Raw genomic sequence first — 21,680 nt, forward strand, 5'->3', positions numbered from 1 at the left:
CCACCTCTCAGGTAACTTCCGCCTCTCGGGTTCAAGCGATTCTCGTGCCTCAGCCTCCCAAGTAGTTGAGATTACAGGCGTGCACCACCATGCCCGGCTAAAACACAAAAAGGCGTTTTAGTAGAGATGGGGTTTCTCTATGTTGCCCATGCTGGTCTTGAACTCCTGGCCTCAAGCAATCCACCCGCCTCGGCCTCCCAAAGTTCTGGGATTACAGGTGTGAGCCACTGCGCCTGGCCCCTCTCTGATCTTTCTAAACAATTCCTTTAGGATCTATAATAATTATTCCAAATGCATGAATATTCTTTGGTGGTTTTCCAAAGTGCTTTATCTGTGCACATCAGACATCATCAAGCAAGCTCTCATGTTTTATCCATTTTACAGATGAACCTCAGAGAGGGGAAGTCACTTGTCAGGGTGACTCAAGGTGAATCAAGGCTAAGTCCAGAAGCTTCCTACCTCCCTCCAGCCACTTCCCTGATTGCCCTTGAGTGTCCTTGATTAATTTTCTGATTCTGCTCTTCTCAAGGTATCTGAGGCCGGGTCTTAGGACATGAAACCAAGCCATCAGAAAGACTGGGTATCAACAGGTTTCTCTCTGACTGCCTGGGACCCGCCCTGCATTTGTGGAAGTTCACATCTGCTTGCTGCACTGGACTGGGCTTTCAGTAGACCAAGGTTCAAATCCTGCCTCTGCAAACTACTTGCTATGTGGCATTAAGCAAAACAAAACAAAAAAAAAACAAAACAAAACACCTCCTGGGACTTATTTTCTGATAGAGGGTTTGTAACAGGGAGAGAGTAAAGAGATGAGACCACATTAGCGCCTCCCAGTGTCTCCGCCCTGGGGACTTTTGCACCACAAGCGAACACTGGAGTCACCTGTGATAGATGGTTTAACCTGCACGGTCTCAGCCTCACCCCAGGCCTAGCCAACGGGACCTGGAGGTGAGCCCAGGAACTTACATCCTAAACAGGTTGACCATCCCAGGTGATGTTCATGTGTGGGAAGGCTGGGATTCCCAGCTCAGTCATCTCTGAAGACCCTGCCTCCAAACGTTCTGAGGTTGTTGGAGACCAAGTCATTACCTAAGGCAGCCGGGAGTTTGCAAGGTGATCATTTGTTAGAGTCAAGTTCCTCTGGCTCCTCTTTCTCCAAGAGGAAGAAGAACCAGTTTCCTTAACCTCACTCCGGAGAAGTATTTATTTATTTTTTCTTTGGAATGGGTAGCAGAGACTGAAGACTTCCTGCCAAAGTTAGAAACTTCAGGCTGCGACTGGGGAGGGAGCCACGCCTTGAACTTCTAGGCTTTTGCTGTTTTTCCTGTGCCACCAGGGTGGAGAGGGGCTGTGGGACTCAGGAGGACCACGGCTTTTAAGAGTTCCAGACAAAGCTAAGCATGGTGGCTCCGATTCCTGCTTTCCTGGACCCTAAGAAGACCTAATTTCTCACTCCCACCCCGGCATTCGTATGCTGGCTTTCCGAGGCCCTTTAGCCTCTCTCCTTAGAGGGTGTGACTCAGGACCCCAAAGCGAGATACAGAAATGAGACATCAAGAGATCGGTTCAGTCCGGGAGACCCCTCCTCCACCCCTCCCAACAACACACACCTTCGCCAAGATGTTCAACGAGAGTTGAGGATTTCTCTCATCCTCAGGTTAAAGGTTTGGCTCCCTGCTGCCTCCCTGCACAGGGGCCCCCTCCTGGAAAGCCCAACACCCAAGATTCCAGAGTTAGAGCAGGAATATGACCCAACAGAGAAAGCGAAGCTCAGAGAAGGGCTGCCCTGGTCCAAGGTCTGGCGTACAAGGAGGGCGCGTGTTTCCCTCCGCGCGCAGGTGTGCACCTCTGCAGGATCCCGGGCGCACGGAGTCGGCCAAGGGTGGCCTGGGGCGTGTGTCTGCTGCGCGCTCCCCGTCTGCGCTCCAGCTTCTCTGCAGAAGCTGCCGCCAGGCTTTCCTGCCACCCGCCCGCGGCCCTGGAGCTCTGGGCACAGCAAGCCAAGCCCCGGGTTCCCAGCTCCCGGTCCCGCGCAGAGTCGTTCCAGGGATGCGGGAAACGAGGTGTTTCCCGGGTCTACATTCTGCACATTCCATCCCCATTCCTCCCAGACTTACTGTGTAACCTTGAGCTAGTAGCTATCAGTCTCGGAGCCTCGATTCTCAGCCCGACCTTAGCGGCTGCAGAGGAGACTTGGGTCAGCTATCGCTGTTCCCCGGGCTCCCGCACGCGCTGCTGGTGGCCTCTCCCTCCCGCCAGCTCTGGGGCCGCGGCGAGTCTGTGGCAGCTCGCTGCTGGTGGCCTCTCCCTCCCGCCAGCTCTGGGGCCGCGGCGAGTCTGTGGCAGCTCGTCCCCTTATCATCTTACCTCCCCGCCTCCCCGCAGTTCTTTTCCCTTTCACTTTCTTTCTCCATCACTAGACGCTGGCCAGGCTGTGGAGCAACCAGGCACCTACTGTGGCCACCACGTGCTTTATCAGAAGTGGCATCCCAACTGCCTGGGCCCTTCAAGAGGTCCCTACCTCCAGTCGGCTCCTCACAGTGGCCAGCTCCACTTCGGGGAAAGTCCCAGGCCCAGAGCCGGGAGCCAGGAGCTAGGGAGCCACTTGGGCAAGTGATCTGCAAGCCATGACTTGCAGAGAGCTCGTCCCCACCCCTGGGTGGCTCTCTGTTTCTCTCCAAGTCAGTCCAACCGTGAAAGTGGCAAACCACCTCCCAGGGCATATGGAGGAGTGAACTGAGCTATTCACTCCTCTGATGCTGGCCCTAGGGAGGAAGACAAAATCTCTCAGGGCCTTCCATGGATGAAAAACCTGTGTCCCCATGACCACACCCCCAGCGGTGGCAAGAGTCCTGCCCTTCATTTTCAGAGGTCTTGGATTCCTGCTGGGTCCTCCAAGGCATGAGACAGTGAGGTGGTCACTTTCCCTTTTCAGGCCTGTATTTCCTCATCTGGAATTGAGGGAGGGGGCAAAGTCACCTCTGACTTCTGCCCCTCAAACACTTTCCCCTAGCGACTTACAGCTGCACCCAGCAACACCGGCAGACATGTCATCAGTCTCTGGGTTCAGAGCAAACCATACATTTCAGGGGAGTCTGAGAAAAGGGGTACCTTTTCTCTGTTTCTCTGGAATGGCAGGACCAGCTGAGACCGCACTCTAAATTAAGATGCTTTCCCGGCCCTTTTACCTTGGGGCTCTAACAGGTAGGACCCAGCAGGGTGTGGAGCCAGGCAACGCATGGTGTAGGAATCTCAGCCAGGCAGCAGCTCCTGGAGTCTGGCAGCCCCTCCTCGTGCCCTTAGCTTCCCCAAAGATGCCTTCGGATGCCCAGCTCAGAAGCACACAACCTCATCACTAGCCAGTCACTAGTCGGGAGCCCGCCAACCTAAGCCAACATGCAAAGAAACAAGTGAAGGACCGTCAAAAAACTCTCCCTGCAAGGTGGCTCCAAGCCGTCAGATTTCTGTTTCTGAACACCCTCTAATTTTCCCACACTCCCTTAAACCCTTTAACCATCCAACGACAGCAATGCCAATAAAATTGAGCTCCTATGATGATATTCATTTCCTACAAACTACTGCGCAGTGTGCTAGGTCTCTCGTCATTACCCTATCATACGGGCTTTCCCACAGGTCCATTTTACACTTCAGGAAAAGTGACTCAGAGAATATAAACAACTTCTTCAGGGGCACACCCTTCCCAGCCAATGGTGGAGCTGCTGTGCTGCCTTCAGAGCCAGCGCTAGGCGTCTGCGCTGTGTTCTTCCCACCATCTGTCCCCTTGTCCCCTGCCCCTTTTCTAACAACACCATTTTAAAACTGGGGGAATGGGCCGGGCGCGGTGGCTCAAGCCTGTAATCCCAGCACTTTGGGAGGGCAAGACGGGCGGATCACAAGGTCAGGAGATCGAGACCATCCTGGCTAACACGGTGAAACCCCCGTCTCTACTAAAAATACAAAAAACTAGCCGGGCGAGGTGGCGGACACCTGTAGTCCCAGCTGCTCGGGAGGCTGAGGCAGGAGAATGGCATGAACCCGGGAGGCGGAGATTGCAGTGAGCTGAGATCTGGCCATCGCACTCTAGCCTGGGCGACAGAGCGAGACTCCCTCTCAGAAAAAAAAAAAAAAAAAAAAAAAAACTGGGGGAATGGCAGCATCCGCCAGCTCTCACCAGCTGCCAAGGGCTCAACAGCTACACCTCAAGGCTGACTCCAATTTTGGTTTCCCTGCTTCTCTGGAGATGGAGTAGAGTCTGGCAGAGGTCCTGTCTTGCAGAAGCAGTGCTCAGTATTTACCCAAAAGGATGAGAAAGGATCTTGCTGTGGGCAGAGCCAGGCCAGCATGCTGAGAGTTAATGACACACTGCCTGAAAGTCTGACTTCTAGAACCTTTCGGTGCTGATAGAGGATTCACAGTCCAGACACCTGGCTGACCTGAAGGTTCCCTCCGGTGGAAGAAAATAGACAAGTCTTTCACATCTTCCAATGGCGTGCCCCAGCAGGACCCAGACTCATGTTCTCATCCTCATCCCCGCCCCCAATTCGGAATGGTTTCTCTGTTTATCTGGAATGGCAGGACCAGCTGAGACCGCACTCTAAATTAAGATGCTTTCCCAGCCCTTTTACCTTGGGGGTCTGACAGGTAGGACCCAGCCGGGTGTGGAGCCAGGCAACGCATGGTGTAGGAATTCCAGCCAGGCAGCAGCTCCTGGAGTTTGGCAGCCCCTCCTGGTGCCCTCAGCTTCCCCAAAGATGCCTTCGGATGCCCAGCTCAGAGGCACACAGCCTCATCACTAGCCTCATCACTAGCCAGTCACCAGTTGGGAGCCCGCCAAGCTAAGCCAACATGCAAAGAAATAAGTGAGGGACCGTCAAAAAACTCTCCCTGCAAGGTGGCCCCAAGCGGTCAGATTTCTGTTTCTGAACACCCTCTAATTTTCCCACACTCCCTTAACCCCTCCCCAAGCCTCTGAAATTAATTTCAATTCCTTGTTGTGTATTGCATTTGGTGAAGACAGAAAGTTGCACAGAAAGTCTGTTGGGGGAATCTTCAACACTCTGACATTCAGAAATGATGATCACAATGGAACCACGCTGGTGCCAGCTGCCAATATCTGCCATCCTCTGCAGGATGGGGCCAGTATCATAGCTGCCCCGAATGCCTCAAGACAAACTGAGAGCCTCTGTTGGGGACTTCTTAGATGCCTTTTCCTCTCTACCATGCCCACCCCCACACGAAATTGCCCTGAATTTCCCTGGAAATCATAAGTGGCCCACCTGTCATTTTCATCCCTAGATATTGGACTAAAACATAAATTATACCTAAAAGAGTGTTGACCCAAATATAGTACCCTTGTAGCCAGATGGTTTGGGATGACCTACCGATGTGATGCTAAATAATACTGACTCCTGGCCGGGTGCGGTGGCTCAAGCCTGTAATCCCAGCACTTTGGGAGGCCGAGACGGGCGGATCACGAGGTCAGGAGATCGAGACCATCCTGGCTAACAAGGTGAAACCCCGTCTCTACTAAAAAAATACAAAAAACTAGCCGGGCGAGGTGGCGGGCGCCTGTAGTCCCAGCTGCTCGGGAGACTGAGGCAGGAGAATGGCATAAACCCGGGAAGCGGAGCTTGCAGTGAGCCGAGATCCAGCCACTGCACTCTAGCCTGGGCGGCAGAGCGAGACTCCGTCTCAAAATAATAATAATAATAATAATAATAATAATAATACTGACTCCCACAGGGAGAAAGTTAGTGTCTTTTCCAGTCTCTGCCAATCCTGATGGCATCAAGGAGGATGTCTCAGTTTGGTACTAACACGTCTTTAACACCCTCTTCTAATGTATGATCACTTCATTTTATAGAAAGCAGCTCTCTAGCCTCAGAGCCTTCTACAGTCAACAGTATCTTGCTAGAATCTAACATCACTCTGCTTTCTTGTTTAATGGTTACCTCCTGTTTTTGCCATTTTTCTCCTTTAAAATGGAATATAAAGTTTTATTTGAAAATAAAGTAGATGCCTGGGCCAGGTGGCTCATACCTGTAATTCCAACATTTTGCGAGGCCAAAGCAGGAGGATTGCTTGAAGCCAGGAGTTGGAGGCCAGCCTGGGCAACAGAGTGAGACCCTGTGTCTACAAATTATCATTATTATTATTATTATTTTTTAGACAGAGTTTCACTCTTGTTGCCAGGCTGGAGTCCAATGGCATGATCTTGGCTCACTGCAACCTCTGCCTCCCAGGTTCAAGTGATTCTCCTGCCTCAACCTCCTGATTAGCTGGGATTACAGGCACTCGCCACTATATCCGGCTATCTTTTCCACAAATATTTTTTTAAAAAATTAGCCAGGTATGATGGTGCCCACCTGTAGTCCCAGCTACTCTGGAGGCTGAGGTGGGAGGATCGAGTGTGCCCAGGAGTTCGAGGCTGCAGTGAGCTATGATCATGCCACACACTCCAGCCTGGGCAACAGAATGAGATCCTGTCTCTCTTAAAGAAAAGAAAAGAAAAGAAAGGTGAATAAAAAAGGTGAGTGGTTAAAAAAATACCCTGTCATAAATAATAGTAAGGTGTTATGCAGAAAACACAAAAATGAGGAAGGTGGTACTGCAATGAAGGTTTGGAAGCAAAGACTAGCGTGCCTCCTGCGTTTTTGCTGAGAGAGCGCTGCGGGGGGATACTAGCAGGTGTGTGACCTCGGCCTCTTCACTTCCTCTCTGTGGTCCTCAGTTTCCCCATGTGTGAAATGAGGATGATGCCCTTCTTTGTAAGGTGATTACTTTGAAGGCTTCACTGTTTTCAGAAGCCCTGGGGTGAGGAAGGGGGTGGAAATTGCTGGATAAATAAGAAGTGCTAAGAGTCCATTTGAAACAGCCTTGCTTGGTGGGGCTAACAAACGGACATGGTGAATGTCAGAAATTCTAAGAAGGGCCAGGCGCAGTGGCTCATGCCTGTAATCCACTTTGGGAGGCTGAGGCGGGCAGATCATTTGAGGTCAGGAGTTCAAGACCAGCCTGGCCAACATGGCAAAACCCTGTCTCTACTAAAAGTACAAAAATTAGCCTGGGCGTGATGGTGTGCATGCTACTCGGGAGACTGAAGGACGAGAATCACATGAACCCAGGAGGCGGAGGTTGCAGTGAGCTTAGATTGTGCCACTGCACTCAAGCCTGGGTGATAGAGAGGGACTCAGTTTCAAAAAAGAAAGAAAGAAGGAAGGAAGGAAGGAAGGAAGGAAGGAAGGAAGGAAGGAAGGAAAGAGAGAGAGAGAAAGAAAGAGAGAAAGAAAGAAATTCTAAGAAGTCCCATTATCCTATGACCTGGTGCCACGGGAGAGGCACCTCTGACTGCTCAGCCATCTTGAGGTCCCATATGGGGGTCCCTTTCTGTTCTCAGAGACAGCTGGCTCTGATGTCCCCCCATCCCGCCCTCAGACCGATGACCAGGGCAGCTTTGAAACTTAGAATGGGCCAGCCACGACTACCAACGCTCACCTGGATGACTGCAGCTGCCTGGTATATCTTCCCTGTACCAGAGGTTCATTTTAATACCACCTTCCTCATCGACATCTTCCTTGACTCCTCCAGACCCAGGTCTTTTCCACCTGAACCTGACGATGCCTGTGTCAGTGTAGGTCTCTGAGCAGAGCAAGTGACACCCGTCAACCCATGTGTTTGGCTGGTGGCAGAGGATGCACTTTGGCACCCGGAGGCACCAGGGTAGAGAGGCTAGAGATGAGTAGCAGTGGTACCCAGCCAGGAGCTGAGCTGAATTTCAGCAGAGGCAGATGAGGGTTTGGGGATAGAGAGGGAGCGGGCAGGATGGCTCAGAGTTAGAATGACAACCTCTGGCACTGAGTGAATGGGGGTAAAGAGCAGGAGGAGGAGTGAAGCCCACCGCAGGCTTCTTCTCTGTTGAAACACCTGCCTCCTTGCTGCTGCCTCTTAAAGACTCCTGCAGGCTGGACGCGGCGACTCACACCTGTAATCTCAGCACTTTAGGAGACTGAGGTGGATGGATCACTTGAGGTCAGGAATTCGAAACCAGCCTGGCCAACATGGTGAAACCCTGTCTCTACTAAAAATAGAAAAATTATCCAGGAGTGGTGGTTCATGCTGTAATCCCAGCTACTCAGGAGACTGTGGCAGGAGAATTGCTTGAGCCCAGGAGGTGGAGGTTGCAGTGAGCCGAGATCACCATTGCACTCCAGCCTGGGCAACAGAGTGAGACTCCATCTCAAACAACATCATCAACAACAACAACAACAACAACAACAAACTCTTGCAGAGGTGATGAGGATTCCCCGGGCCCAGGTCTGCTTGGGACAAAGTCAGTTCTGTCCTGAGAGGAGACCCCTGTCAGGAGAGGTGCTGCTGAAGCCAGTCTTGCCCTAAGGATCTGAATTTATTTGTCTTGAGTCAGAATCTAGCATGGCAGCAACCACTAGAACCCATACTGGGGTCCCCTGCCAAGTCCCAGGGAGAGATGGGGAGAAACTTGGTCTTCCAAGTAAAGAACAGTGTTCTGGAAAAATTGCCGGTGCTTGCTGCAGTCTCCCAAAACAGATTCTGCTCAATCCTACCTTTGCACCTTTGTTCCCTGCAAGCCAAGGGAGAATGCTGGGAGCTTGCTCCCTCCCAGCGCTGCTCTCCTGCCTTCTCCCTTTTGGCCTATATTTTAGCCATCCTGCAAAGCTCGAGTTCCCAACTTCATTGCGCATCCAGCTAACTATAATTTTTTCCTTTGCTGGGTTTTACAAAACTTGCTGCAACATTGTTTGGCAATAAAACTTCGACTTTCAAGTTCATGAGCATCATCCCTGCTACCTCTGATTAGATCATAAATCTGTTAATGCCTAGGGCCAGGTCTTTAATTTTCTACACTCACCCCAATGCCTACACAGAACTGAGCATTTGAAAGATACATCATCGGGCTGGGTGCACACTGCGCTTTGGGAGGCTAAGGCAGGCATGTCGCTTGAGCCCAGAAGTTTGAGACCAGCCATGCGCAACACAGTGAGACCTCATCTCTACAACAAATAAAAAAATTAGCCTGGCAGAGTGGTGCATGCCTGTAGTCCCAGCTACTTGGGAGGCTGACATGGGAGGATGACTTGAGCCCAGAAGGTTGAGGCTGTAGCGAGCTTTGATTGCACCGCTGTGCTCCAGCCTTGGCAACAGAGCAAGACCCTGTCTCAAAAAATAAAATAAAATAGGCTGGGCGCGGTGGCTAACCCCTGTAATCTCAGCACTTTGGGAGGCTGAGGCGGGCGGATCACGAGGTCAGGAGATCGAGACCATCCTGGCTAACACGGTGAAACCCCGTCTCTACTAAAAATACAAAAAATGAGCCAGGCGTGGTGGCGGGCGCCTGTAGTCCCGGCTACTTTGGGAGGCTGAGGCAGGAGAATGGCATAAACCCGGGAGGCGGAGCTTGCAGTGAGCTGAGATCACGCCACTGCACTCCAGCCTGGGCAACAGAGCCAGACTCCCTCTCGAAAAAAAATAAAAATAAAAATAAAAATAATAAAATAAAAGACACACTATTCCAAGACCATTTGAAGGAATGAATGGAGTTTTAGATTTGAATGATCAAGGTAGCCTCCAGTTCCAAATGGATGAAGATTCCTCCCCTACTAGTTTGAAAGTGCTTCTTCATCTCATGCTTTTTGGTGAAAGAGCACTGGATAGGGAGTCCACCAGAATTTCTAGCAGGTGCTAAATAAATGATTCAGGAGAAGGAAAGAAAAGAGGCGAGAAAGGGAGGAAAAGAGATCGGTGAACAGGGAGATAGGTGAGTAGAATACAACTGCTATGTATCCAAATTAGGGAGGAACATGGGAGAGCACATGAGAACCTGGACCTACTGATGGATTGTTGTATAGGAGGCTTAGTTGGTAGGAAGGCAGGGAAATACTTTGGCATGTAAATATATGGGAAATACATGGGTGATTAGGTAGGTAGAGAAATTGATTAACTGATAAGTAGACATGAGTAAATAAGTATGTAAGTATGTAGATAGTAGATATAAATAGATAAATTGAGAAGTAGATTACCACCATAAGACAGGGCAAGAGGCTGGGCACAGTGGCTCACGCCTGTAATCCCAGCATTTTGGGAAACTGGGATGGGTGGATTGCTTGAGGTCAGGAGTTTCAGACCGGCCTGGCCAACATGATGAAACCCTGTCTCTACTAAAAATACAAAAATTAGCTGGGCATGGTGGCAGGTGCCTGTGATCCTAGCTATTCAGGAGGCTGAGGCAGGAGAATTGTTTGAATCTGGGAGGCAGAGGTTACAATGAGCTGAGATCATGCCACTGCACTCCAGCCTGGGCTACAAAGCAAGACTCTGTCCCCCAGCCAAAAATAAAAATAAAAATAAAAATAAAAAAGACAAGATGAGAATAATGATAATAACAATAATAAAAAGAAATAGATATAAGAAGGTAAGTAGACAGATCAGGAAAGTTGGCGGGCAGGCAGGTAGGTGCATGGGAAAGTAGACAGTAAGGAACACAGGTGAACTGTTCAAGGTCATAACAACAGAGAACAGAAACCGTCCCTGGTTGGAGAAGTGCCAGGCTTGGGGGCAAGCTGTGTTTGGAACAGTCTGGCCTGGGAAAACCCATGGGGAAATGCCAGCTTCCGGATGCAGGTGTGTCTCCTTCTGTGGTTCCTGGGGTAGAGGGCCAGAGAAGCAGTCCAAGGTGAAAGGCTTGAGTTAGTTCCTCACCAACACATCCCCTTCCCTGAGGCAAAGGAGGTTCCCAGGATCAGAACCAGAGCTGGTTCTCAGGAAAGGAAGCCCAGAAGGAGGGAGGGCACAGCCTCTATCCTCTCTGGTGTGTCACAGCTCTGGTGTCTCACATCCAAAGGATCAGATGGGGTAGGAAGCTGGAGGAAGGGAGCTTAGCGATTTGTGGAGTGTTCCTGCCTTTCCAATCAATCAATCAACTTCCTAGAGGGAGGCTTTGTTCTATTATACCTAGAACTGAGACCTCATGGGCGAAAATACCACACAATGAAAACAGAACAACACAAACAACCAACAAAGTAGAGTCAAAGGAATCGATAAAATATAAGACCCTGGCAGGGGTGCCCTACAGCCTCTGAGAAAGTGTGCAAAATGGGCCCCTTCATGCTGCGCCTTCCATGGTCAAACCTAAGGTCAGCTGAGGCTGCCCCCACTTACAGTCATCTTTCCACCATTCACGTTGGGCTTGTGGTTGCCTCAGACGCCAGCCTCGGGGCTGAGTCAGAACCAGCTTCCTCTTGCAGGAAATGCATGGGTCTTACACTGAATGATGTCCCTGAGCCCTTAGATCAGTGACTCTGAATGCTGTTATCATCTCCACTTTATAGATGGGGAAACTGAGGCGAGGTGCCCAGGAAGTGCTCAGAATCATACCTCTTGGAATTGGGAAGGCAGGACAGGCACTCAGGCTGTCTGAGGACATGGCCCATGTGCTAATTCAATGCCTCAACCCAAGGACAGGGGCCACATTGATTCAGTTCTCAAATATGCACAGTACCCAAGCACTCAGCACTGCGTTTTGCACAGAGTAGGTGTCTAGATATTGTTTGGGGCCCCCAGTGAGACTGCAGTGATTATTTTTCTCGGTGCTTCAAACCCCTGCTTTATCTTCTTCATGTTCAATTCTCCTTGCTGTTATCCTCCTTATAGTGGTCTGATGTTCATACAGTGCGACCTAATGTCAAGCACTGCCTTGGAAGGTTTCTACCTACCATCTCATTTAACCCTCACTAGAGCCCTGGGAGATTCGTATCATTGCTCCCATTTCAGAGATGAAGAAACTGAGATTCCGAGTGGTCTAGTCATGTGGCCAAGGTCACATGGTGCGTAAAGAGCAGAGGATGGCCTCAGACCCAGAGCTGTCCAGCTGTCCAGCCTCCAGCCTGATTCTTTTTCCATCATCACCCACCCTAGCTCCTCCTTCTTTGGCTTCTGACAGGTGTTGTCCCGATGTTGTCACCCACTGTTGACCAGGGACTGCCTGAATGTTTGCTTTAACGTCCTATTGAGGCACCTGAGTTCCTCCACGGCAAGGACCTTGACTCTTGGAACTCACTGGAGCTTTCCTGGGGCTGGATGCACAGAGGTTGTTCTGTGTAGCATAGAGCGAAACCCCTAAGCTCCCATCTCCAGAACTGGGCTTTCTGCACAATTGCAACTAAGGCACTGCAATATCTGAAGGTGCCTTCTGAATCATCAATTTCACTTTGAAGATTGCCGACCTATTTGGGGTAGATTTACGGTAGCCCCTTGGGTTGTTTAGGAGAGGAAGCCAAAACAGTACTTTTTTTGCAGAAAGTACAGCAATTGGTCAGGACTCATGAGACCCCATAGTCTCCCTCTTCAGAACATGACCAGAGGCAAATCACTTAACTTCTCTGTGCCTCAGTTTACTCGTTAGTAAAGGAGGAATCATAGTATTACATGAACTATCCATTCATCCATCCACCCGCCCATCCACCCACCCATCCACTCAAGAGTCAACAAATATATATTGCATACCTACCGTGTGCTCAGGCCCTGTGCTAGGTATTGGGGACATATTGTGATCAAAACATAGATCCATGTCCACGTGGAGTTTATTTTCCAGTGAGAGGGTCAAACAATAAACAACACACACACAATACAAAAGTAAGATATACAGAAGGTGGGGGGGCCAGGCGCAGTGGCTCATGCCTGTAATCCCAGTACTTTGTGGGGTGGACAAATCACTTGAGGTCAGGAGTTCAAGACCAGCCTGGCCAACGTGGTAAAACACTGTCTCTAAAAATACAAAAATTAGCCTGGCGTAGTGGCTTACACCTGTAATCCCAGCTATTTGGGAGGCTTAGGCATGAGAACTGCTTGAACCCAGGAGGTGGAGGTTGCAGTGAGCTGAGATCTCACCTCTGCACTCCAGCCTGGGTGATAGAGTGAGACTCTATAAAAAAAAAAAAAAAAAAGTGGGGAAAAAAAATCAATCTGGGGAGGGGTCTCAGAGTGTGGAGGGAGGAGTTGCAATTCTAAATGGTTTGGTCAGGGCAGGCCTTGTTGATAAGGTGCAAAGAGTAGAAGGAATTTAGGAGGTTGACCAAGAGAATGCTCGGAGAAGAGTGCTCCAGGCAGAGGGAATGGCATGTGCAAAGGTTCTGAGGCAGACAGTGTGCTGAGCATGTCCGAGGAACAGCAAGGGTGCCAATGTGGCTGGAGTAGATGAACAAGGTAGACAGGAGTAGGGGATGACAGCAGCGAGGTGATGAGATGGGAAATTGTCCAGATTGTGGGCCGTTGTCCAGATTTAGCTTTTTCTCTGAGTGATGTGGTAGCCAGTGGAGCGTTTAGCACAGCAGAGGGCCAAGGTCGTTATAGAGTGGTTCGGAGGGAGGGTCACAAAATCCCCACATGGATGATTTCCTTTTCTGAACCCCCATAAAAATGAGTCAGTGCCCTTTGTTTACAAACTGTGCAATTCTCTTGCCCTGTCCTCTTTCTTCCCCTCTGAGAGCTGTCCAGCAGCCAGCACACCTCCCCATGGTAGAGGGTCAGGCCTGGTGGCCCTGTAGGGAAGCTGGCTGGAGGGCAGAAAGAGAAAGCAGGAAAAAAGCAATTTGCCCTATACCCCTCCCAGCTCCCCGAAGACCACACTGGGCCCTGAGTGCAGTTCCACTTTCTGGAGTCACGTGAGATCAGAAATAAAAATATTACCTCCCGAGGGAGGAAACACAGTTAAATAACAGGAACCAGCGCTCTCGGAAGGAGGGGGTGGGAGGTTCTGGAGTGTCCGGCAGCAGCCTGTGAAGGCACATGTGGCTGGGGCGGGAGGGGCTGTAGCCAGGGAGAGAGGAAGGTTCTGGCTTCTCCCCCAGTTGGCATCTGTGCCGCCATCGAGACCACACTGGCTGTCTGAACGCCTGTTGAGAAGCCAAGGGAGAATGTTTGGGTGGTAAAGATGCCCCTTGCCTAGCTGTCTGTTAGGAGGAAGAGAATGGAAGATGAGGCCAAGAGACGATGGAAACCACTTGGGTGAGAATTTGACCACAAAAAGAGCCAACCCTGTAGAAATGTATGTCTTGGCAGGAAAGTTGGTAAACAGCATTGATCTGGTGCCCAAGATAAGGCCGCCAAAACATATTTGATGCCCTGAAGGTTAAGTTGAAGATCAAAGCTTGTCTGTCTTCATATCTAGCCTTCACCACTTCCCACCTGGGGGACCTGGGCAAGTTGTGTCACCACTGGGCAGAGTCTGTTTGCTTCTTTAAGTGTTAAATACGGATGAGGATCAAAGGGATCAAGGTCAAGGGAGAAGTAAGTAAGAGGGCTCTAGATTGGGGTTAGGAAGTTTCTGGCACACGAAATACTCAATAAATGTCAATCACTATTATTCTCTCAAGACTTGCGTTTCAGAAGGAGATAGAACAAACATCGTCTTTAGAAAGTTATGACCAGGTCGGATGCGGTGGCTCACGCCTGTAAGCCCAGCACTTTGGGAGGCCAAGGCGGGAGGATCACTTGAGCTCAGGGGTTTGCGAGCAGCCTGGTCAACACAGTGAGACCTCATGTCTCCAAAAAATAATTTTTAAAAAGTATCCAGGCATAGTGGTGCCTGCCTGTGGTCCCAGCTAGTTGGGAGGCTGAGGTGGGAGGATCACTTCAGCACTGCAAGTTGAGGCTGCAGTGAGCTGTGATTGTGCCACTACACTGCAGCCTGGGCAACCAAACAGACTCTGTCTCAAAAAAAAGAAAGTTGTGACATTGCAATGAAGGGAGGACTTCTTTGTAACTGGGTAGGAGACGCAAAAAGTTGGAGGAGCCAAGAATATGAGTGGACAGAGTACGGTGCAGGCTTGTCTTTCCGGTTTAAGATGATTGTGTCACCAATGCTCTTAAAAATAAGGCATTCATTCTGTCTCCCTCTAAGCCAGTTCTTATTCTCTGTTTCTCATCTTTCTTTCCCCCACCTTCTCCCTTTTTCTTTTCTTCCTTCAGCCTCCCCTGTCCTTCCTCTCCCTCCCTTTTCTCCCTGTCTCTGCCTGTCTGTCTGTCTCTTTCTGTCTGTCTTTCTCTCCCTTCCTTTCTTGCTCTCCCTTTGTCTCTCAGTTTCTCTCTCTGTGTGTCACACAGACACACACATGCACACATAAGCAAATGCATGCAAACTCACACATGCTCATGCACACACATACACACAAGGTGAGCTCTGCTTTCAGCTCTTTCTCTGGCTCCTCCTTTCTCTGCACCCCATTTCTCTATTTTTTTTAGATGGACTCTCCCTCTGTTGCCGAGACTGGAGTGCAGCAGCACAATCTTGCCTCATTGCAACCTCTGCCTTCCGAGTTCAAGCAATTCTCCTGCCTCAGCCTCCTGAGTAGCTGGGACTACAGGCACCCACCAGGATGTCTGACTGATTTTTGTATTTTTTAGTAGAGACAGGGTTTTGCCATGTTGGCCAGGCTAATGTTGAACTGATCTCAGGTGATCCACTTGCCTTGGCCTCCCAAAGTGCTGGGATTAGAGGCATGAGCCACTGCGCCCCGCCCCATTTCTCTCTTTTTGACTCACACTGATTGTGCCTGCATCCATCTTCCCCACTAGACTGCGGGCCCCTTGAAGGCAGGAGCTGCTGTCCATCCATGCCCCATTAATGTTGATGTATCATCAGGGCTCAGTGAGTGAACCCAAGCAGGCATCTGGCTGCAGGCCCCTGGGACGGTTCCTTCCAGCAGAGTGGAAAGCACACCGTACGCTCCAGCACACCCAGCAACAGAGACAGTGCTCCACGTTTTCACTGCTCCTGCCAGCTCACCATACACCAGTCTGCCTTCCCGTTGACTTCCCTTTCAGAGAGGAGGGAAAACCCTTGAGCTGCCTACAGTCTGTCATTGCTCTTTGATTAAAAGTGATGCCAACTTACCATCATGGTCACTGTGGCTGGGGCCCCTCTCGGCTGCTGGGGGCTGCAGCCCACTCCGGGCCCACCCCAGGAGGGCCAAGTCCAGGTCTCCTTTCTCTAGTAGGGTCAAAGAGATCTTCCTGGCCAGAGCCTCACTATCAGGCTCATGGAGCAGGGTGCAGTGGTATTCCCTGGAGAGGAGCTCCTCCTTCAGCAGGTTGTCCAAGAGTGCCTGCACCTGGCTGGGCTGATGGCTGGAGAGCAGTATTCGCACCTGAGTCAGGATGGCCTGGAAGTTGTTCATGGCAGCCCTTGGAGTCAGGGCAGCTGCCCTGGCCAGTGCCTGGGATCTCCGCTCACCCGGCGTGCAGCATCCAAAACATGAAGTGAAAACCAGGACGAGGGAACCTCTGCAATTTATTACAGTTTATTTCTACTTAGGAAGATTTCCTCTTTTGCGTTGTAGGCTGGGGTTCCTGATGAACGGATGGATATTGGCTTTTGGGTTGATTCAGACTCCACAGATATTCTCTCGGTCCTACCCAGGTGCATGTACCAGAGAAGCCCACAGTCTTCTGTTGGAGCCAATCTCGTATTTCTAAGAGGAAGGCAACATGCCTCCGTAGAGGACCTATGGGGTAATAGGTCTTTTCAGATGTTTTATCATAGCAAGAAGGCATTGTGGTATAGAGGTTAAGCAAATAGGCTTGGAGCTAATCTGCCTATATTCAAGTCCCAGATCTGCTCCTTGACAATTATGTGACTTTGGGCATGTTACGTAGCACTTTTTTTTTTTTTTTTGGCAGGGTCTTGCTCTGTTGCCCAGGCTGGTGTGCAGTGGCGTGATCATAGCTCACTGCAGCCTCAAGTTCCCAGGCTCAAACGAACCTCCCATCTCTGTTTCCCGAGTAGCTGGGACTACAGAATCACACCATCATGCCCTGCTAATTTTTTGTTTTTTATTTTTAGCAGAGACAGGGTCTCACTCTGTTTCCTAACCTGGTCTTGAATTCCTGGGCTCAAGTGATCCTCTTGCCTCAGCCTCCCAAAGTGCTGGGATTACAGTTGTGAGCCACCAGCCTGCCTTACTTAGCATTTTTAGTCTCTGTTTGTTAACACTACTTACATTATAGGGTTGTTAGGAAGATTAAATGAGATAACATAGAGTCCTTAGTGCATTATCTACAACATGATAATAATACAATAAATACAAGCCATCATTATCATTATTAGTGATTAATCATGCAAACTACTATCACCTTGAGTTTAACCTCACAAAACCTCAGTCTCCTCATCTGCAAAATTTCCCACTAAAAGCAATCCAAGCTCATATACATTTAAGGGGCTTAACACTGGACCTAGTAAGCACTTAACGAACACCGACTATTTGTTAAGACTATCCCCAACTTACTAATGCACAAAACTGAGGATATGCATAAAGCCAGTCTGGTTTATGATTCTAAAAATCCCCAACCCAGTTTTAAAGAACCCATAGACGAGTGTTCTCCTGCCCATTCTGTAACATGCCATGACTTTGTTTCCTTCCAGACTCAGGACTACCATCTTTCAGATGGGGCCATTTGCATTATTCACTTAAATGAGACAAAGGATGTCTGTTTCCAATATGGCTGACCAGCTCCCATATGATCACTACCACAGGTAACAACTATAAACTCTGGGGAGAATATAAAAAACAACTATCTGAAGGCACTGGAGAGTGACAGGCCAGGCAGATACCGGAAGGGAGTCAGCACATGGAAAATGAGAATATCACCAGTGAATTTCCTAGTTCATGAGTTTAGTCTGAAGGCAAATTTCAATCAGTGTTGTGCAGGGCAGTTAAGACTCTTATTTAAAAAAGAAAAAAAAAAAAGGCTGGGCATGGAATCCCAGGACTTTGGGAGGCCGAGGAGGGAGGATTGTTTGGGCCTAGGGTTTTGAGACCAGCCTGGGTAACATGGAGAAACCCCATCTCTGCTAAAATTACAAGAGTTAACTGGGTGTGGTGGCTCATGCCTGTGGTCCCAGCTACTTGGAAGGCTGAGGTGGGAGGATCACTTGAGCCTGGAGAGGTTGAGGTTGCAGTGGGCTATGATAGTGCCACTGTGCTTTAGCCTGGGCCACAGGGTGAGACTCTACCTCAAAAAAAAAAAGGAAAGGTTTACTGCCCTTTACAATCAGAGGATAAAATTTGGGGCAAAAATAGCTACTGGAAAGTAGAAATCCCAGACAGAGAGGGAGAAAAGAGTAGCCCCAAATTCTGTGTATAACTGCCCAAATATCTGGCTGGCCTCTGGACTACGTATGTATTCATAGGTTAGACTCCAAGCAGCTCAGCTAAGGCTGAGCTAAATTTTGAGCTGCAATGGGTGTAGGGGTAGGAGATTTTGCATTTGATTCCAGCCAAGTTATATCCCTACTGAAATAAAATCCAAAAATATTAACGCTGTTCAGATTATAACAGAATCCAGGGTGTTTATGACGTATCCCTAATGTCCTGTGTTCAATACAGTATTACTTGATATAGGCCACGTGCAGTGGCTCATGCCTGTAATCCCAGCACTTTGGGAGACCAAGGCAGGTGGATTACAAGGTCAGGATTTCAGGACCAGCCTGGCCAACATGGTGAAACCCTGTCTCTACTGAAAATACAGAAATTAGCTGGGGATGGTTGCGGGCACTTGTAATCTCAGTTACTCAGGAGGCGGAGACAGAGAATTGCTTGAACCCAGGAGGCAGAGGTTGCAGTGAGCCAATATCGAGAGCCACCGTACTCTAGCCTAGGTGACAGAGCAAGACTGACTCAAAAAAATAAATAAATACAAACAAAATTACTTGACATATAAAGAAACAGGAAACAAGTAACATTTTCTTTTTTTTTTTTTTTTTTTTTTTTTTTTTTTTTTTTTTTTGAGACGGAGTCTTGCTCTGTCACCCGGGCTGGAGTGCAGTGGCCGGATCTCAGCTCACTGCAAACTCCGCCTCCGGGGTTTACGCCATTCTCCTGCCTCAGCCTCCCGAATAGCTGGGACTACAGGCGCCCGCTACCTCGCCCGGCTAGTTTTTTTTTGTATTTTTTAGTAGAGACGGGGTTTCACCGTGTTAGCCAGGATGGTCTCGATCTCCTGACCTCGTGATCCGCCCGTCTCGGCCTCCCAAAGTGCTGGGATTACAGGCTTGAGCCACCGCGCCCGGCCAACAAGTAACATTTTCAAAAGAAAAAGATAATCAATGAAAACTGGCCTCAAGATGATGCTGATGTTGCAATTAGCAGATAATGATTTTTAAAGCTATGATTATAACCATGGAGGAAAAAGACATCAAAGATGTAAAGGAAAATATGCTCATCAAAATGAAAAGATAGGAAATTTTAGCATAAAAATAGAAACCATAAGAAATAGAATCTATTAAAAAAATAACCAAATGGAAATTTTCAAAGTGAAGAATACAACGCATGAAGTTTTAAAAGTCACTGGGTGGAATTAACAGCAAAATAGATATGAAATAAGAAAAAGAATTTTAAAATGGTACAATAGAAGTTATTCAATTTGAAGAACAGAGAGAAAATAATTTTTAAAATGAGCTTCAAGTATTTGTGGCATAATCTCAGAAGGTTCAACTTATACATATGTAAAGTCACAGAAAGGGGAGAGAGGATGAGACAGAAAAGGTATTTAAAGAAATAATAGCTAATGTGTTCTCAATAAAGATGCTTCTAATGAAGTAACTCAGGAGTGGAAAAGGAAACATCATATGTTCTCACTTACACATGGGAGCTAAAGTATGAGGATGCAAAGGCATAAGAATGATATAATGGACTTTGGGCTCTAGGGGGAAGGGTTGGGTGGGTGAGGGATAAAAGATTACACACTGGGTACAGTGTACACTGCTTAGGTGGTGGGTGCACCAAAATCTCAGAAGTCACCACTAAGGAAGTTTTCCATGTAATTAAAAACCACCTGTTCCCCCCAAAACTATTGAAATTTTAAAAAGTAGAAAATGGGGACAAAAGATGTGACTATGGAAGACTAGTCAAAGAGATACAATGTTACTGGCTTTGGAGATGAAGGAAGGAAGTCACAAGCCAAGGTATGTGGGTAGCTTCTAGAAGCTTGAAAAACCATGGAAATAGCTTCTCTCCTGCAATCTTCAGAAGAGAATCAAATTCACCTTGATTTTAGCCTATTGAGACCCACATAAGACTTATACAGTAATGTTAACAAAATACATTAGTGCTGTTTTAAGTAAAAAAAAAAAAAATAGCCAGAGCCCTTTTTTTTTTGTTTTTTAAAGGAATACAGATTTGAGAAGCTTAGCAAATCTAAGTAGGATAAATGCAAGAAAACCACACCTAGGCACATAATAGCCAAACTGTTGAAAACCAAAGCTAAAAAGAAACTCGTGAAAGCAGCCAGTTCAAAATAACACAGTACATATAGGAGAACACCTGAATGATCATCGACTTCTCATTTGAAACCGTGGCGGCTGGAAGACTGTGGAAGAATATCTTAGAAGAGAAAAGATTTTAAAATATGTTCATCCTGAGTTCTACATTCAGTGCAAATATCCCTCAAGAATGCAGACAGAAATAGACATGTTCAGATAAAAGAAAACTAAAAAGATAGGTTGCAGGAGGTCTGCATTACAAGATGATGAAACAGCAAACAGTGGGTGCACAGAGCCAGGGATAAGGATCTGTTGTTCTTTTTTTTTTTTTTTTTTGAGACAGAGTCTTGCTCTGTTGCCCAGGCTGGAGTGCAGTGGCCGGATCTCGGCTCACTGCAAGCTCCGCCTCCCGGGTTTCCGCCATTCTCCTGTCTCAGCCTCCCGAGTAGCTGGGACTTCAGGTGCCCGCCACCTCGCCTGGCTAGTTTTTTGTATTTTTTATTAGAGACGGGGTTTCACCGTGTTAGCCAGGATGGTCTCGATCTCCTGACCTCGTGATCCACCCGTCTCGGCCTCCCAAAGTGCTGGGATTACAGGCTTGAGCCACCGCGCCCGGCCAGGATCTGTTGTTCTAATCACTTAAGAAGTCTGCTTTGATTGTTCCTGTCAATCCAGTGACCACTTGTCATGTGCTTGGTCGAGAAAACCTGGGTGCCAGCCTCCACTTGGCCACTGACTCACTGTGCCATTACTGGCAAGACACTTCCTCTCTCTGGACCACAATGTCGTCACCCATGAAACACATAGGTTGGATTACATGGTCCCCAGGATTTTTCACTTCTGAAATACTACAGTTTCCAGGGAGGTGTTACCTAGTTGCAGAACCCACTGGTCTTGAGCTCAACAATATTCCCCTGCAATTAATCACTGGTGTATTACTTCTCCCATCTTTACTTATTCAGAGCTCCCTGCATGATCTTTTTGTCTCCTCCAAATCACATGCAGTCTGTACTATTATTTATCTAATATTTTATTTTACTCTGTCTTACTGATTTAATTTCTTTTAAAAGGAAATTTCCTGTGTTTATCACAATTGGAAAGACAGCGTCCCTTGTGCAAGAATAGTAGGCAACTATAACAACAACAACAACAACAACAACAACAACAACAAAACCCAGGCAGAATGTAAAATGATAATATGAAACTTTAGATTTCAGTTTGCTCGAGTTTCTGATCCTGGGTACCTATCTCCCTTTGCGACAAAAGGTAGTTAGCAAGTGTTAGAAAGGTATTAAAGATAGAGTAGCACCAAGCTAAAGCTCTCTTGCATCAACAGGTAAGTAAAAATGTTAAGGGTGTAGAAAAACGGGAATTCTACTTTGCTGGAGAG

General features: G+C 48.4%; 1 protein-coding gene across 15 annotated transcripts in view; it reads right to left on the minus strand.

The window, feature by feature from the left end:
* CIITA (class II major histocompatibility complex transactivator) overlaps positions 1-16,271 on the minus strand; it is a 60,925-nt gene extending 44,654 nt beyond the window's left edge. For 3 of the 15 annotated variants that reach the window (XM_033235747.1, XM_033235741.1, XM_033235740.1), the window contains exon 1: positions 15,926-16,267. In XM_033235747.1, the coding sequence (XP_033091638.1) occupies positions 15,926-16,208 (283 nt within the window). In that variant the 5' untranslated portion in view covers positions 16,209-16,267. Of the gene's footprint in view, positions 1-2,117; positions 2,181-2,367; positions 2,501-2,521; positions 3,153-3,188; positions 3,387-4,625; positions 4,821-15,925 lie in introns of those variants that run through there. The other 12 variants (XM_033235745.1, XM_033235743.1, XM_033235746.1 and 9 more) reach the window with 9 other exon arrangements.
* Positions 16,272-21,680: the final 5,409 nt, after the last annotated feature.

The sequence above is a fragment of the Trachypithecus francoisi genome, unplaced genomic scaffold (assembly GCF_009764315.1).
Source record: "Trachypithecus francoisi isolate TF-2019V2 unplaced genomic scaffold, Tfra_2.0 Lachesis_group15, whole genome shotgun sequence".
NCBI lineage: Eukaryota > Metazoa > Chordata > Mammalia > Primates > Cercopithecidae > Trachypithecus > Trachypithecus francoisi.